Source organism: Felis catus, chromosome X (genome assembly GCF_018350175.1).
Source record: "Felis catus isolate Fca126 chromosome X, F.catus_Fca126_mat1.0, whole genome shotgun sequence".
In the NCBI taxonomy this organism is placed as follows: Eukaryota; Metazoa; Chordata; class Mammalia; order Carnivora; family Felidae; genus Felis; species Felis catus.
In genome coordinates this window covers 47,802,444-47,820,114 of record NC_058386.1, presented here as the reverse complement: position 1 = coordinate 47,820,114, position 17,671 = coordinate 47,802,444, and the positions used below count along the sequence as shown (strand labels likewise).

The 17,671-nt window shown below is 38.0% G+C and overlaps 1 protein-coding gene across 8 annotated transcripts in view; it reads left to right on the top strand.

The window, feature by feature from the left end:
• The window catches only part of PFKFB1 (6-phosphofructo-2-kinase/fructose-2,6-biphosphatase 1), a 136,436-nt gene that overhangs the window by 106,689 nt on the left and 12,076 nt on the right, over positions 1-17,671 (top strand). For all 8 annotated transcript variants that reach the window (XM_011291760.3, XM_019823870.2, XM_006943769.4 and 5 more), the window contains one exon: positions 3,449-3,553. In XM_011291760.3, coding sequence (XP_011290062.1) covers positions 3,449-3,553 — 105 coding nt within the window. The remainder of the gene's footprint in view (positions 1-3,448; positions 3,554-17,671) is intronic.

Here is a 17,671-nt window from a genome sequence, read left to right as displayed (position 1 = left end):
AAGGAAGAGTGGCATGAATGTAATTCACATTTTTTAAAAAGAAGGTAATACCATGTTATTTCAATAAATTGTGGAATTTAATAAATAAACAAATGAACAAAGAAAAAAAGAGATAAACTGAAAACAGACTCTGAAATAGAACAAATTGATGGTTACCAGAGGGGAGGTGGGTGGGTGGATGAGTGAAATAGATAAAGGGTGTTAAGAGTACACTTATCTTCATGAGCACTGAGAAATGTATAGAGTTGTTGAATATTCTATATTCAATTGTTGAATTTTTGAATATTATACACCTAAAACCAATATAACACTGTATGTTAATGATTCTTGATAAATAAAAATAAATACATAAATAAATAAATAAATAAATAAATAAACAAATAAGAGACCATTCTGGTCATGTGTGGAAACTAGGTGGGAAGAGGGCAAGAATAAGCATGTAGATTAGTATGGAGATGGCTGCATTAGTCCAGGCAAGAGGTGAAGGTATGAGGGACTAGAGTAGTGGCATTGAAGATAGATCAAAGAAAAACTTCATCTGACTCTCTTGACATGGCAATCTTTCTTCAGGGTCAGGTTTTCCCATGAGCTCTTTAAGAAGGCATTTTTTCCTCCCCATTGTCTCATCTGCACTATAGGTATACTGACATCAGGTAGCATCCCACAGGTTATGATTGTTAGGCCTTAAAGTAAAAGCTTCACCACAAACATAAATAACTTGCATGTAGGTAGGTTAACTTGCTTGCCTGGTAGATATACTTCTATAAATACAAGGAGGTATATGTGTGTATACATACATACATATGTACTTAGATATAGATGTACAGAGATATGCGTATTTAGAAAAAGAATATATAGTATTGCTCTACATATCACATATATTTGCTGTAAAATACATTCAAGCAAATATATAAAGAGATCAGTCACTACTTGTTTCTGGTGCATATGTGGTGTAAGCATTTATTGGGTACCTACTTTGTTTCAGGCTCTAGGGTGGTGTTGGAGACAGAGATTGATTCTTGTCTTCACTGAGTTTTCAGTCTAAACAGGGTAAATTAAAAAAAACAGAGGGATACAAAACAGCATGTGTGCTATAGGCTATACCATTTATGCACAGATGTCAGGGCAGGGCATCTGAGCCACACAGGATCTGCCTGGAAGAAGTGATACCTAGCTGAGAGTTAATTAACAGTGAGCCAGATAGAGAAGATCAGGAATGACATGTCAGGAGAAATCATAATAATTAAAAAAGGTTGTGTGTGTGTGTGTGTGTTGTGTGTGTGTGTGTGTGTGTGTGTGTGTGTGTGTGTGTAGATCTGCTAAGATTGTAACAGTGGAGACAGGGAAGAAAAAGGGATGGATTTTAGAGAAATTTAGCAGATAGAATCTTAGAAACTGGCTATGGGGGAGGGGTAAGGAAGAAGTAAGAATTTAGAATAATGCCTAAGTTTCTGGTTTATTTTCCGTGATCAATAATATAGTAACAATTAGTACTACTGATTGAATCTTTAAAATGAGACTTGTACATTCTGTGCTAATCTCTTTTATATATTTTATCTCTAATATTCAAAACACATTTGTGAGGTAGTTATAATTCTCCTCATTTTTCAGTAGAGGAAAATAAAATTCTAAGAGGTAGGCAATTTGCCTTAAGTCAATAGGAAGTCAGTGGCCATAGGGCACTGGGTTGGCTCAGTCGGTTCAGTGCCCGACTTCAGCTCAGGTCATGATCTCATGGTTCAGGTTGTGAGGTCCAGCCCAGCATCAGATTCTGTGCTGACAGCTCTGAGCTTGGAACCTGCTTCGGATTCTGTCTCCCTCTCTCTCTGCCCCTCCCCTGCTAGTGCTTTCTTTCTCTCAAAAATAAATAAACATTAATTTTTTTAAGTCAGTGGCCATTTCCACCATTTCCACAGGAAAAAGGCTCCAGGTATGTCTCAGAATAGAAAGTCAAAGCCAATCTGGAAGGACCTTGTGTATCCATCAGGGTATGCTTTCTCCCATGGACAGTGTCGATGGAGAAGTTTGACACTGCAGAGCTGTTTGTGAGCTGTGTCAGGGACAAACTTCACCCCTAATGGAAGGCTGTTAGATGATTCAAAAGACAAAAACAAGAGCCAACTGCCCCTTACAGGAAAGTCTAATCAGAATGCACACAATCAAAAGGAAACTTTATAAACCTAAATGCTTCCCACCCCCACTCCCAGCAGCCACCTCACTTCTGGGGATTTTTCAGTGAACTTGGGAAGCTCTCATGTGCTCCTGAGAAACTCCTCTTATCTCTGGATTCCTTCTTTGGGTGAGGAGACCATATCTCCCCAAGGCCCATTCTGAAAGCATTAGGAATTCATTAATTTTTGCCTTCTGATATGTCTGTGGATACCTATTTCTTTATCTGCCAGAGGTTCTGAAGCAGATGTAGGAGCAGAGGAGATGGGAAATGCTATAAAATGGGAGCATACTGTTGTGTATGTGAGCACATGTGTGTGCTCGCATACACAGTCATAGACATCCACCACAAATATGCTTACACCCACCATAAATATGCTTACACTCACAGACATGCACTTCACAGACACATTGATCTTCTAGTCAGACATAGAATCCCTCTCAGACACATCTACCAATCTACACCCACACCATGCATGCACACACATACACACTCACAAATAGAGACACCTAGAGATACATATAGACAAACTCACCCTAGACATACATGCAGTCTTTGTATACAAAGATACCTACATCACATAGACACGGAGAAGCATACTATGGTTGGAAATGTATGTAGTACAGATGCATAACCTCAAGTGTATTACCACAAATTCACATGACCTCCAACATAAGCACACAGATACTCACACATAGACACCAGAGACATAATCAGAGACATACACACTCACAGAAACACATGCCACAGACACACTGAGACCCAAATGGAGAGACAGACCATAGAGACACTCACACGAGCACATTCTCAGATGCTCACTCTGTACACACACACACACACACACACACACACACTCACAAACACACTAAAAATACTGAGACAAATACACAAACACAAGACATAGGTCCTTAAACATACCAGCGTGCTACACATACACACACAAATACAGTTACAAATCCTTAAACCCATATATTTACAAAAAAATACTTATACAATGTACATATACAAACCTATTGGGACAACCACAAAGAAATACCACAGGTACCTACCATATACTATATGCTCAACCATGAACACATCTGTACATATGCACACAGTCTCACATCCACACACTTCGTGCGCGCACACACACACTCAGACAACAGGCACAAACTTAGATCTGTGTTTACAGAAACCCAGGTTATTGTGTGCTGTTGTTTCACAATCATTGGCCTCAGAACTATGGTAAAGGCTTGTGGGTTTCACCTTGTGAATTTGTTCCTAAATAATTTTTTCCAGGGTGTCTGTGAGGAGATGACCTATGAAGAAATCCAGGAACACTACCCTGAGGAATTTGCACTACGGGACCAAGATAAATATCGCTACCGCTATCCCAAGGGAGAGGTAAGGGTTGGAGGGGCTGCCTGACTCCTAGAACACCTGCCAGTATCTTCATTCCAACTACCAGAATTCCACAGTCTCCTGGACAGCTTTAGAAGCAGAGTAAAGCATATTTTGTAGCAGCTGTCATCCCACAAGGCACATGATAATCTGGCTCTTGCCTGCTTCTTTTCCATCTGCTTTCAGGAAGGCTCACTTTATCCTACATGTTGTCTTTAGTTTATTTTCACTAAAGACACTTCATATAGTTCAACATACTCCTGACATATTATTGCCAAGTTGCCTAAAGCTCCGGTCACTCTGGGAAGTGGGTTGAAGACCCAAGGAACAATGGCTAATAATTTAACTAAATTCTTTGCCACCACATGAACCAGACCATCAATTCCCTATTCCCATATCAGGTGGGTCCTTATTGCTTTCAACCCAGACTCCATTTAGCCAGTTCCACACTGGAAATTATTTATTAGTCATACTCCATTTCTGAAATAAATTCCTGGGAACAATTATCAGAAAAGCAGGACACCAACGAAGGTAAAACAACAGACATCATATGTTACAAACCACATTTCACATTTTTATCCTCATCCTTTGAAATGACATTCTAAAGTCAGTTTGAGTTTGCCTTTATTTTCCTTTACATATTTTGAAGGCTATATTATTGGAGGCATACAAATTTAAAGTAATTATATCTTTTGACCAAATTGCATGTTTTATTATTAATAATAATATTTCCCTAATAATATTCCTTGCTTAAAAGTGTATTTTGTGTAAGATTAATACAGCTATATAATTGTTTTCTGCTTAGTATTTGCCAATTTAATCTTTATTTACTCTATTACATTCAACTTCTCTATTTTTGTTTAATGTCTCTTGTAAACAGCATATACTTGGCTTTTGTTCTTTTTAATACAAACTGAAAATATATGCCTTTTGAATGGTAATTTTGGCACATTTACTTTTATTGTAATGACTGAATTATTTGACCTTATTTCTAGTCTCTTATTTTGAGCTCTTTATGCTTAGTTTAGTTTTCTGTTTCTCTCTTCTTTACAATTGTGCTCCTGAGTTTTTACATCTATATTTAAGATATATAATCAGTTTCATTCTTTTAGAGATTACTCTTAACATTTTAATATACATGATCAACAAAATCTAAAATCAGTACCTTCACTTTTCCCCTAAAACAATATAATAACTTCAGAACTCTTGTCCTTCCCTCACCTAAATTACATATTAATTGTTTTGTATTTTAGTTTAACCTTGTGTCTGAATCCTCAAATGAATTATATTGTTATAATTAAACTATTTATGCAGTCAATGTCTATTTAGATTTAACCACATTAACCACTTCCTTTAATCATTTTTTCTTCATTTTTAATAGGAAATTTATTGTCAAATTGTTTTCCATACAACACCCAGTGCTCCTCCCAACAGATGCCCTCTTCAATGCCCATCACCCACTTTCCCCTCCATCCCACCACCCATGAACCCTCAGTTTATTCTCAGTTTTTAAGAGTCTCTTATGGCTTGGCTCCCTCCCTCTCTAACTGTTTTTTTTCCCTTGTGCTCCCCCATGGTCTTCTGTTAAGTTTCTCAGGATCCACATAAGAGTGAAAATATATGGAATCTGTCTTTCTCTGTATGACTTATTTCACTTAGCATAACACTCTCCAGTTCCATCCACGTTGCTACATAGGCCATATTTCATTCTTTCTCATTGCCACATAGTATTCCATTGTATATATAAACCACAATTTCTTTATCCATTCATCAGTTGATGGACATTTAGGTTCTTTCCATAATTTGGCTATTGTTGAAAGTCCTGCTATAAACATTGGGGTACAAGTGCCCCTATGCATCACAACTCCTGTATCCCTTGGTAAATTCCTAGCAGTGCTATTACTGGATCATAGGGTAGATCTATTTTTCATTTTTTCAGGAACCTCCACACTGTTTTCCAGAGCAGCTGCACCAGTTTGCATTCCCACCAACAGTGCGAGAGGGTTCCCGTTTCTCCACATCCTCTCCAGCATCTAGAGTCTCCTGATTTTTTCATTTTAGCCACTCTGACTGGCACGATGTGGGATCTCAGTGTGGTTTTGATTTGTATTTCCCTGATGAGGAGTGACGTTGAGCATCCTTTTATGTGCCTGTTGGCCATCCGGATGTCTTCTTTAGAGAAGTGTCTATTCATGTTTTCTGCCCATTTCTTTACTGGGTTATTTGTTTTTCGGGTGTGGAGTTTGGTGAGCTCTTTGTAGATTTTGGATACTAGCCCTTTGATATGTCATTTGCAAATTCTTTTCCCATTCCGTTGGTTGCCTTTTAGTTTTGTTGATTGTTTCCTTTGCAGTGCAGAAGCTTTTTATCTTGATGAGGTCCCAATAGTTCATTTTTGCTTTTAATTCCCTTGCCTTTGGGGATGTGTCAAGTAGGAAATTGCTGTGGCTGAGATTAGATAGGTTTTTTCCTGCTTTCTCCTCTAGGGTTTTGATGGTTTCCTGTCTCACATTCAGATAATTTACCCATTTTGAGTTTTTGTGTGTGTGTGTGTGTGTGTGAATGGTGTGAGAAAGTGGTCTAGTTTCAATCTTCTGCATGTTGCTGTCCAGTTATCCCAGCACCATTTGTTAAAGAGACTGTCTTTTTTCCATTGGATATTCCTTCCTACTTTGTCAAAGATTAGTTGGCCATACTTTTTTAGGTTCAATTCTGGAGTCTCTATTCTATTCCATTGGTCTATGTGTCTGTTTTTGTGCCAATACTATGCTGTCTTGATGATTACAGCTTTGTAGTAGAGGCTAAAGTCTGGGATTGTGATGCCTCCTGCTTTGGTCTTCTTCTTCAAAATTACTTTGGCTATTCGGGGCCTTTTGTGGTTCCACACAAATTTTAGGATTGCCTGTTCTAGCTTCGAGAAGAATGCTGGTGTAATTTTGGTTGAGATTGCATTGAATGTGTAGAAAGCTTTGGGTAGTATTGACATTTTAACAATATTTAATCTTCCAATCCATGAGCATGGAATGTTTTTCCATTTCTTCATTTCTTCTTCACTTTCCTTCATAAGCTTTCTATAGTTTTCAGCATACAGATCTTGTACATCTTTGGTTAGATTTATTCCTAGGTATTTTATGATTCTTGGCACAATTGTGAATGGGATCAGTTTCTTTATTTGTCTTTCTGTTGCTTCATTATTAGTATATAAGAATGCAACTGATTTCTCTACATTAATTTTGTATCCTGCGACTTTGCTGAATTCATGTATCAGATCTAGCGACTTTTGGTGGAGTCTATCAGATTTTCCATGTATAATATCATGTCATCTGCAAAAAGTGAAAGGTTAACTTCATCTTTCCCAATTTTGATGCCTTTGATTTCCTTTTGTTGTCTGATTGCTGATGCTAGCACTTCCAACAATATGTTGAACAACAGCGGTGAGAGTGGACATCCCTGTCGTGTTCCTGATCTCAGGGAGAAAACTCTCAGTTTTCCCCATTGAGGATGATATTATCTGTGGGCCTTTCATAAATGGCTTTTATGATGTTTAAGTATGTTCCTTCTATAACGACTTTCTTGAGGGTTTTTTATTTAAAAAATGCTGAATTTTATCAAATGCTTTTTCTGCATTGATTGACAGGATCATATGGTTCTTATCTTTATTTTATTAATGTGATGTATCACATTGATTGATTTGTGAATATTGAACCAGTCCTGCAACCCAGGAATGAGTCCCACTTGATCATGGTGAATAATTCTTTTTATATGCTGTTGGATTCGATTTGCTAGTATCTTATTGAGAATTTTTGCATCCATATTCATCAGGGATATTGGCCTGTAGTTCTCTTTTTTTGTTGGGTCTTTGTCTGGTTTAGGAGTCAAAGTAATGCTTGCTTCATAGAATGAGTCTGGAACTTTTCCCTCCCTTTCTGTTTTTTGGAACAGCTTGAGAGGGATAGGTATTATCTCTGCTTTACATGCCTGGTGGAATTCCCGAGGGAGGCCATCTGGTCTTGGACTCTTATTTGTTGGGAGATTTTTGATAACCGATTCAATTTCATCGCTGGTTATGGGTCTGTTCAAGTTTTCTATTTCTTCCTGTTTGAGTTTGGTGGTGTGTGGGTGCTAAGGAATTTGTCCATTTCTTCCAGGTTGTCCAGTTTATTGGCATATAATTTTTCATCGTATTCCCTGATGATTGCTTGTATCTCTGAGGGAGTGGTTGTAATAATTCCATTTTCATTCATGATTTTATCTATTTGGGTTATCTCCCTTTTCTTTTTGAGAACCCTGGCTAGAGGTTTATCAATTTTGTTTATTTTTTTCAAAAAACCAACTCTTGGTTTCATTGATATGCTCTACAGTTGTTTTTTTAGATTCTATATTGTTTATTTCTGCTCTAATCTTTATTATTTCTCTTCTTCTGCTGGGTTTGGGGTGTCTTTGCTGTCTGCTTCTAGTTTCTTTAGGTGTACTGTTAGATTTTGTATTTGGGATTTTTCTTGTTTCTTGAGATAGGCCTGGATTGCAATGTATTTTCCTCTCAGGACTGCCTTCACTGCATCCCAAAGCATTTGGATTGTTGTATTTTCATCTTCATTTTTTTCCATATATTTTTTAATTTCTTCTCGAATTGCCTGTTTGATCCATTCATTCTTTAGTAGAGTGTTCTTTAACCTCCATGGTTTTGGAGGTTTTCCAGACATTTTCCTGTGGTTGATTTCAAATATTATAGCATTGCGGTCTGACAGTGTGCATGGTATTATCTCAGTTCTTTCATACTTATGAAGGGCTGTTTTGTGACCCAGTATGTGATTGATCTTGCAGAATGTTCCATGTGTACTCGAGAAGAAAGTATATTCTGTTGCTTTGGGATGCAGAGTTCTAAATATATCTGTCAAGTCCATCTGATCCAATGTACCATTCAGGGCCCATGTTTTTTTATTGATCCTGTGCCTAGATGATCTAGTCATTGTTGTCAGTGGGGTATTAAAATCCCCTGCAATTACCACATTCTTATCAAGAAGGTTGCTTATGTTTGTGATTAATTGTTTTATATATTTGGGGGCTCCCGTATTCACTACATAGGCATTTATAATTGTTAGCTCTTCCTGATGGAAATACCCTGTAATTATTATATAATGCCCTTCTTCATCTCTTGTTACATCCTTTAATTTAACGTCTAGTTTGTCTGATATAAGTATGGCTACTCCAGCTTTCTTTTGAATTCCAGTAGCATGATAGATAGTTCTCCATCCCTCACTTTCAATCCGAAGGTGTCCTCAGGTCTAAAAAGAGTCTTGTGTGGAGAGAAAAGAGATGGGTCTTGTTTTTTTTTTTCTTTTTTTATCCATTCTGATATCCTATGTCTTTTGGTTGGAGCATTTAGTCCATTTACATTCAGTGTTATTATAGAAAGAGATGGGTTTAGCGTCATTGTCATGTCTGTAGTTTTCATGCTTGTAGTGATGTCTCTGGTACTTTGTGGTCCTTGCAACATTTCACTCAGAGAATCCCCTCAGGATCTTTTGTAGGGCTGGTTTAGTGGTGATGAATTCCTTCAGTTTTTTGTTTGGGGAAACCTTTATCTCTCCTTCTATTGTAAATTACAGACTTGCTGGATAAAGGATTCTCAGCTGCATATTTTTTGTTTGTCACATTGAAGATTTCCTGCCATTCCTTTCTGGCCTGCCAAATTTTAGTAGATAGGTCTGCCACTACTCTTATGGGTCTACCTTTGTAAGTTAAAGCCTGTTTATCCCTAGCTGCTTTCAGAATTTTGTCTTTATCCTTGTATTTTGCCAGTTTCACTATGATATGTCAAGCAGAAGATCGATTCAAGTTGTGTCTGAAGGGGGTTCTCTGTGTCTCTTGGATTTCAATGCCTTTTGCCTTCCTCAGATCAGGGAAGTTCTCAGCTATGATTTGTTCAAGTATACCTTCAGCCCCTTTCTCTCCCTCTTCTTCTAGAATTCCTATGATACAGATATTGTTTTGTTTCATTGCATCACTTAGTTCTCTAATTCTCCCCTCGTACTCCTGGATTTTTTTTTTATCTCTCTTTTTCTCAGCTTCCTCTTTTTCCATAATTTTATCTTCTAATTCACCTATTCTCTCCTCTGCCTCTTCAATCCGTGCTATGGCTGCCTCCATTTTATTTTGCACCTCATGTATAGCATTTTTTAGCTCCTCATGACTATTTCTTTGTTCCTTGATCTCTGTAGCAATAGATTCTCTGGTGTCCTCTATGCTTTTTTTCAAGCCCTGCGATTAATTTTATGACTATTATTCTAAATTCATTTTCTGTGTTATTGCTTAAATCATTTTTGATCACTTCGTTAGCCATTGCTACTTCCTGGAGTTTCTTTTGAGGAGAATTCTTTCCTTTCGTCATCTTGGGTAGTCCCTGTGGTGGCTCCAAACTGCAGAGCACTTCCCTTGTACTGTTCGGAGTAACATGTGTTGGTGGGCAGGGCCCCAGTCAGATCTGATGTCTGCCCTCAGCCCACTGCTGCAGCCACAGTCAGACTGGTATGTACCTTATCTTCCTCTCTCCCAGGGGCAGGACTCACTGTGGAGTGGTGTGGCCCCTGTCTGGGCTACTTGCGCACTGCCAGCTTGTGGTGCTGCTTATGGGATCTGGCATATTACCCAGGATGGATCAGTCGGGTGCACAGGGACGGAAGGGGCAGGCTTCGCTCGCTTTGCCATTGGTGGTCCCCTGCAGGAGGGGCCCTGCAGCACGAGGGAGGCAGGCCCCGCTGATGGATGCATCCACAGAAGCACAGCATTGGGCGTTTGCTTGGTGCAAGCAAGTTTGGTGACAGGAACAGGTTCCCTTTGGAAATTCAGCTGGGGGGTGGGAGAGGTAGATGGCACTTGCCAGCACCTTTGTTTGCCCACTGAACTAAGCCCTGTTCTAGGGCTCAACAACTCTCCCTCCTGGCATCCTCTCGCCCTCCCTGCTCTCTGAGAGCAGAGCTGTTGACTTTTAACATTCCAGATGTTAAGTCCCACTGGCTTTCAGAACTCACAGAATCCGGCCCCTCCACTTTTGCAAGCCAGACTTCAGGGGCTCTGCCTTCCCAGGTGGGCTGCCCATCCATGGCCCCAGCTCCCTCCCACCAGTCCATGTAGCATGCACCGCCTCTCCACCCTTCCTACCCTCTTCCGTGGGCCTCTTGTCTATACTTGGCTCTGGAGAGTCCATTCTGGTAGTCTGCTAGAGGTTTTCTGGGTTATTTAAGCAGATGTGGGTGGAATCTAAGTGATCAGCAGGACGAGGTGAGCCCAGCATCCTCCTATGCCACCATCTTCCCCTCTGAGTCCAATCATTCTTTATTCTTGTATCTCAAGTTTTTCCTTCTGTGTTCAATTTCCATCTTTCAGAAATTACTTCAGTGATGGGAGCCAAGGTGGCTCAGTCAGTTGAGTGTCTGACTCTTGGATTTGGCTCAGGTCCTTACTTTGTGGTTTGTGGGTTTGAGCCCCATATCAGTCTCAGTGCTGCTGTTGCCAAGCCTGTTTTGGATTCTTTCTCTCTCTCTTCCCCTCCTCTGCTCTCTCTTTCAAAATAAACAGATAAACTTACAAAAATTACTTCAGTGAGGATTTATTGGCAACAAAGTAATCTTTCTGTCTATAAGCGTCTTTGGGGAAGTCCTCAATACCATGTAATAATTTGCCTGAGCATAAAACTCTAGGTTGATGGATTGGTGAGGCTAAGACTTCCACTTCTATATTAAATGGTAATGGAGGGAGGGGGCATCTTTGTCTTGTTAAAGACTGTAGGGGAAAGGCTGTCAGTTTTTACTCATTGAGGATGATATTAGCTGTGGGTCTTTCATATATGGCCTTTATGATCTTGAGATATATTTCTTTTGTCCCTAGTTTTTTTTTTATCAAGAATAGATGCTTTATGTTGTCAAATGCTTTTTCTGCATGCATTGAGAGGATCATATGGTTCTTATCCTGTCTTTTATTAATGTGGTGTGTCACTTTGATTGTTTTATGAGTTTTGAACCAGACCTGCAGCCCAGGAATTAATCCCACTTGATTGTGGTGAATATTTTTAATGTATTGTTGAATTAGGTATACTACTATCCTGTTGAGAATTTTTGCATTCCTTTTCATCAGGGATATTGGTCTTTAATTCTCCTTTTTAGTGGGGTCTTCAGTTTTGGAATCAAGGTAATGCTTGCTTCATAAAAAGAGTTTGTAAGTTTTTCTTCCATTTCTTCTTTTTTGGAACAGCTTGAGAAGAATATGTATTAAGTCTTCTTTAAATATATGTTACAATTTCCCTGGGAAGCCACCTGGCCCAGGATTCTTGTTTCTTTTGAGCTTTATGATTACTAGTTCAATTTCATTGCTGGTTATGGGAGTGTTCAAATTTTCTGTTTCTTCCTGTTTCAGTTTTGGTTGTTTGTGAGTTTCTAGGAATTTGTCCTGTCCCTTTCTTCCAGAATGCCCAGTTTGTTGGCATATAATTTTTCACAGTATTTAATTGTTTGTTTTTCTGTGGTGCTAAGTGTAATCTCTCCTCTTTCATTCATGATTTTAACTATTTGGGTCCTTGCTTATTTTAATAAGTATGGTTAGGAGGTTATCAATTTTGTTTACTCTTTCAAAGAACCAGCTATTAAGTTTAATTGATCTGTTCTACCATTGTTGTTTTTGTTTCTTTGTTTGTGTGTTTGTTTCTATTTTATTTCTGCTCTAATATTTATTATTTCCCTTATTCTGACTTTAAGCTTTATTTGCTGTTGCTTTTCTAGCTTCTTTAGGTGTAAGGTTAGATTGTGTATTTGGGACCTTTCTTGCTTATTGATATAGACTTGAATTGGAATGCACTTTCCTCTTAGGATTGCCTTTGCTGCATTCCCAAAGAGATTGGACTGTAGTGTTTTCATTTTCATTTGATTCCATGTATTTAAATTTTTTTCCATTAATTCCCTGGTTAACCTATTCATTTCTTAGTAGGATGTTCTTTAGCTTCCGTGTATTTGAAGACTTTCCAAATTTTTTCTTGTGGTTAACATCAAGTTTCATAGTGTTGTGATATGAAAATGTGCATGGTATGATCTCAATCTTTTTGTATTTGTTGAGGGCTGATTTGTGACCTAGTCTGTAATCTATTGTGAAGAACGTTCCACACACAAAGAATAATGTGTATTCTGCTGCTTTAGGATGAAATGTTCTGAATATATCTGTTAAGTCTATCTAGTTCATTCTAAGCCATTGTTTCCTTGTTGATTTTCTGCTTACATGATCTTTCCATTACTGTGAGTTGGGTGTTAAAGTCTCCTATTATTATTGTATTATTATCGATGAGTTTATTTATATGTGCTACTAATTGGTTTATATATTTGGGTTCTCTCCAATTGGGGGCATAAATATTTACAATTGTTAGATCTTCTGGTGGAGAGACCCCTTAATTATGATATAACGCCTTTCTTCATCTCTTGTTACAGTCTTTGTTTTAAAATCTAGTTTGTCTGATATAAGTATGGCTACTCTGGCATCCATGCTCCTGGATTGGAAGAACAAACATTATTCAAATGTCTATACTGGAGCGCCTGGGTGGCTCAGTTGGTTGAGTGTCCAGCTTTGGCTCAGGTCATGATCTCGCAGTTCATGAGTTCAAGCCCCGTGTCAGGCTCTGTGCTGACAGCTCAGGGCCTGGAGCCTGCTTCAAATTCTGTGTCTCTCTCTCTCTGCCCCTTCCCCGCTCATGCTCTGTCTCTCTTTGTCTCTCAAAAATGAATAAATGTTAAAAAATTAATGTCTATACTTCCCAAAGCAACCTACACATTTAATGCAATCCCTACCAAAACACCCCCAGCATGCTTTACAGACATAGATCAAACAATCCTAACATTTGTAAGGAACCACAAAAGACCCAAAAGAGACAAAGCAATCCTGAAAAAGAAAAAAAGAACTGGAAACATCATGATTCTGAATTTCAAGCTATATTACAATGCTGTAGTCATAAATACAGGATGGTCCTGGTACAAAAACAGACACATAGGCCAATGGAACAGATTAGAAAACCCAGAAGAGGACCCACAACTATATGGTAGTCTTTGACAAAGCAGGAAAGAATATCAAATGAAGAAAAGACAATATCTTCAATAAATGTTGTTGGGAAAACTGGACAGCAATGTGCAGAAGAATGAAACTGGACTACTTTCTTACACCATACACAAAAGTAACTCAAAATGGAGGAAAGATCTAAATGTGAGACAGGAAACCATCAAAATCCTAGAGGAGAACACAGGCAGCAACCACTTTGACCTTGGCCAGAGTAACTTCTTACTATACATGTCACTGAAGGCAAGGGGAACGAACAAAAGCAAAAATGATATTTATCAAGATAAAAAGCTTCCACATAGGGAAAGGAAAAGAAAAACAATCAACAAAACTAAAAGGCAGCCCGTAGAATATAAGATATTTGCAAATGACATATCTGATAAATGATTAGTATTCAAAATCTGTAAAGAACTTATCAAACTCAACAACCATAATACAAACAGCCCAGTTAAGAAATGGGTAGGAGACATTACTAGACTCTATTACAAAGAAGACACCCAGATGGCTAACAGACACATGAAAAGATGCTAAACATCACTCATCATCAGGAAAATACAAATCAAAACCACAATGAGATACTACCTCACACCTGTCATAATGGCTAAAATTAACAATACAAGAAATAGCAGGTGTTGGCAAGGATATGGAAAAAGGAGAACCTTTTTGCACTGCTAGTGGGAGTGCAAACTGGTGCAACCACTTTGATCAGTGTGGAGTTTCTTCAAAAAACTAAAAATAGAACAACCCTAAGATTCAGCAATTGCACTATTAGGTATTTACCCAAAGGATACAAAAGTACAGATTCGATAGGCTATATGCACCCTATGTTTGTAGCAGCATCATTAACAATGACTATACTATGGAGAGAGCCCAAATGTCCATGGACCAATGAATGCATAAAGAAGATGTGGTATATATACACAATGGAATATTACTTAGCCATCAAAAAAATGTCATTTGCAATGATGTGGATAGGTCTAGAATGTATTATGCTAAGCGAAATAAGTCAATCGGAGTAAGAAAAATACAATATGATTTCATTCATATGTGGAATTTAAGAAATTAAACAGATGAACATATAGGAAAGAGGGGTGAGAGAAGAAAGGAAAACAAAGCACAAGAGACTCTTAGTGATAGAGAACAAACTGAAGGATGATGGAGGGAGGTGGGAGGGAGATGGGCTAGATCGGTATTAAGAAGGACACTTGTGATCAGCACTGGGTGTTGTATGTAAGTGATGAATCACTGAATTGTACTTGTAAAATAAATTTGCTCTGTACACCAACTGAAATACAAATTAAAAAAATTAAACTGTACCTTGACCGTTGTTTTCTTTCAGCATTTTGAAGATATTGCCACCACTGTCCTCTGTGTTCTAATGTGGCTAAGAAGTCTCCACTCAGGTTAATTGCTGCTTCTCTTCTCTCTGGCTGCCTTTAATGTCTTTTATCTTCATTGTTTTGAAGTTCCACTGTGATATGTCTGAATATTTTTTCATTTATTTTGCTTGGGATTAAACTTCCTAAATCTGAGGATTGGGATTCTTCATCAATTCTAGAAAACTCTAAGACATTATGTCTTACTCCTTTTTCATATTTTCTCCTTCTGGAAGTACAGTTTAATGTGTGTGAATCCTGCCCCTATACTCTATGTTTCCTAAATTATTATTATTTTTAAAGTCTTTGCTGCATTTTGAGTGATTACTTCAGGACTATCTTCTAAATCACTGTTTCTTAATTTGTATCTAATCTTTTGTTTACTCAATGCAATGAGTTTTTGGTTTTAATAAATATATAATTTGTTTCTAGAAATTCTATTACTTTTTTAAAATCTACATTATATTTAATATCATCTTCTTTCTTCCTTACATTTTTATTCCATCTTCTATTTCTTTATAAATTTAAAACATTTATTTTATGTTTTGGACCTTTTATCTTAAATTTTTAGAGTTCTCTTATTGTTTCTACTTATTTTCATTCATCGTAGCTTATTTCCCTTGTGCGTTATGTGAGCTTCTATGGGCAAAATTTATATGTAAGAATCCCACAGCCTACATTGAGAGAATTCAGGGATAATTCCCATTTGCTTCTTCCATAAAATTCTGGGAACTAATGACTTGAAGTCACTTTTTGTTAAACTCTCATCTTAGCATTTTCCAAAGCACATGGGTATTGTAATTCTGAACCACAAACACACCTGATGGTAGGTTTGTGGTTAATATATTACTACAAGAATATTTTCCTTATTTTTCTACCAAGAGTCAAGCAGAGACAGATAAATGACATTGTTCCTTTTGCCTGTGGATATTTTCTCTTTAATTTTTATATAATTTGTTATCAAATTGGTTTCCATACAACACCCAGTGCTCATCCCAACAAGTGCCGTCCTCAATGCCCATCACCCATTCTCCCCTCTCCCCCAGCCTCCATCAACCTTCAGTTTGTTCTCAGTATTTAAGAGTCTCTTATGGTTTGCGTCCCTCCCTCTCTGTTTGTAACTATTTTTTCCCTTCCCTTCCCCCATGGTCTTCTGTTAAGGTTTTCAATATCCAGATACGAGTGAAAAATATGGTATCTCTTATTCTCTGACTGGCTTATTTCACATAACATAATACCCTCCAGTTCCATCCACGTTGCTGCAAATGGCACGATTTCATTCTTTCTCATTGCCAAGCAGTATCCCATTGTATATATAAGCCACATCCTCTTTATCCATTCATCAGTTGATGGACATTTAGGCTCTTTCTACAACTTGACTATTGTTGAAAGTGCTGCTATAAACATTGGGGAACATGTGCCCCTATGCATCAGCATTCCTGTATCCCTTGGGTAAATTCCTAGTAGTGCTATTGCTGGGTGGTAGGGTAGTTCCATTTTTAATTTTTTGAAGAACCTTCACACTGTTTTCCAGAGTGACTGCACCAGTTTGCATTCCCACCAACAGTACAAGAGTGTTCCTGTTTCTCCTCATCCTTGCCAGCATCGAGAGTCTCCCAATTTGTTCATTTTTGGCACTCTGACCAGTGGGAGGTGGTATCTCAGCGTGGCTTTAATTTGTACTGCCCTGATTATGAATGACGTGGGGCATCGTTTCATGTGTCTATTGCCTATCTGGATGGCTTCTTTGGAAAAGTGTCTATTCATGTCTTCTTCCCATTTCTTCACTGGATTATTTATCAGGTGTGGAGTTTGGTGAGTTCTTTATAGATTTTGGATACTAGCCCTTTGTCCGATATGTCATTTGAAAATACCTTTTCCCATTCCATTGGTTGCCTTTGAGTTCTGTTGATCATTTACTTTGCAGTGCAGAAGGTTTTTATCTTGATGAGGTCCCATAGTTCATTTTTGCTTTTAATTACCTTGCCATTGGAGATACGTGGAGCAAGAAATTGCTATAGCTGAAGTCAAAGAGGTTGTTGCCTGCTTTCTCCTCTAGGGTTTTGATGATTTCCTACCTCACATTCAGGTCTTTCTTCCATTTTGAGTTTATTTTTGTGAATGGTGTAAGTGTTCTAGTTTCATTCTTCTGCACGTTGCTGTCCAGTTCTCCCAGCATCATTTGTTAAAGAGACTGTCTTTTTTCCATTGGATACTCTCTCCTGCTTTGTCAAAGTTTAGTTGGCCATACTTTTGTGGGTCCAATTCTGGAGTGGACCAGAATTTGTGGACCAATTCTATTCCATTGGTCTATGTGTCTGGTTTCTGCCAATACCATACTGTCTTGATGATTACAGCTTTGTAGTAGAGGCTAAAGTCTGGGATTGTGATGCCTTCTGCTTTGGTCTTCTTCTTCAAAATTACTTTGGCTATTCAGGGTCTTTTGTGGTTCCATACAAATTTTAGGATTGTTTGTTCTAGCTTTCAGAACAATGCCAGTGCAATTTTGATTGGGATTGCATTGAATGTGTAGATTGCTTTGGGTAGTATTGACATTTTAACAAGATTTATTCTTCCAATCCATGAGAATGGAATGTTTTTTCATTTCTTTGTATCTTCAATTTCCTTCAGAAGCTTTCTATAGTTTTCAGCATAC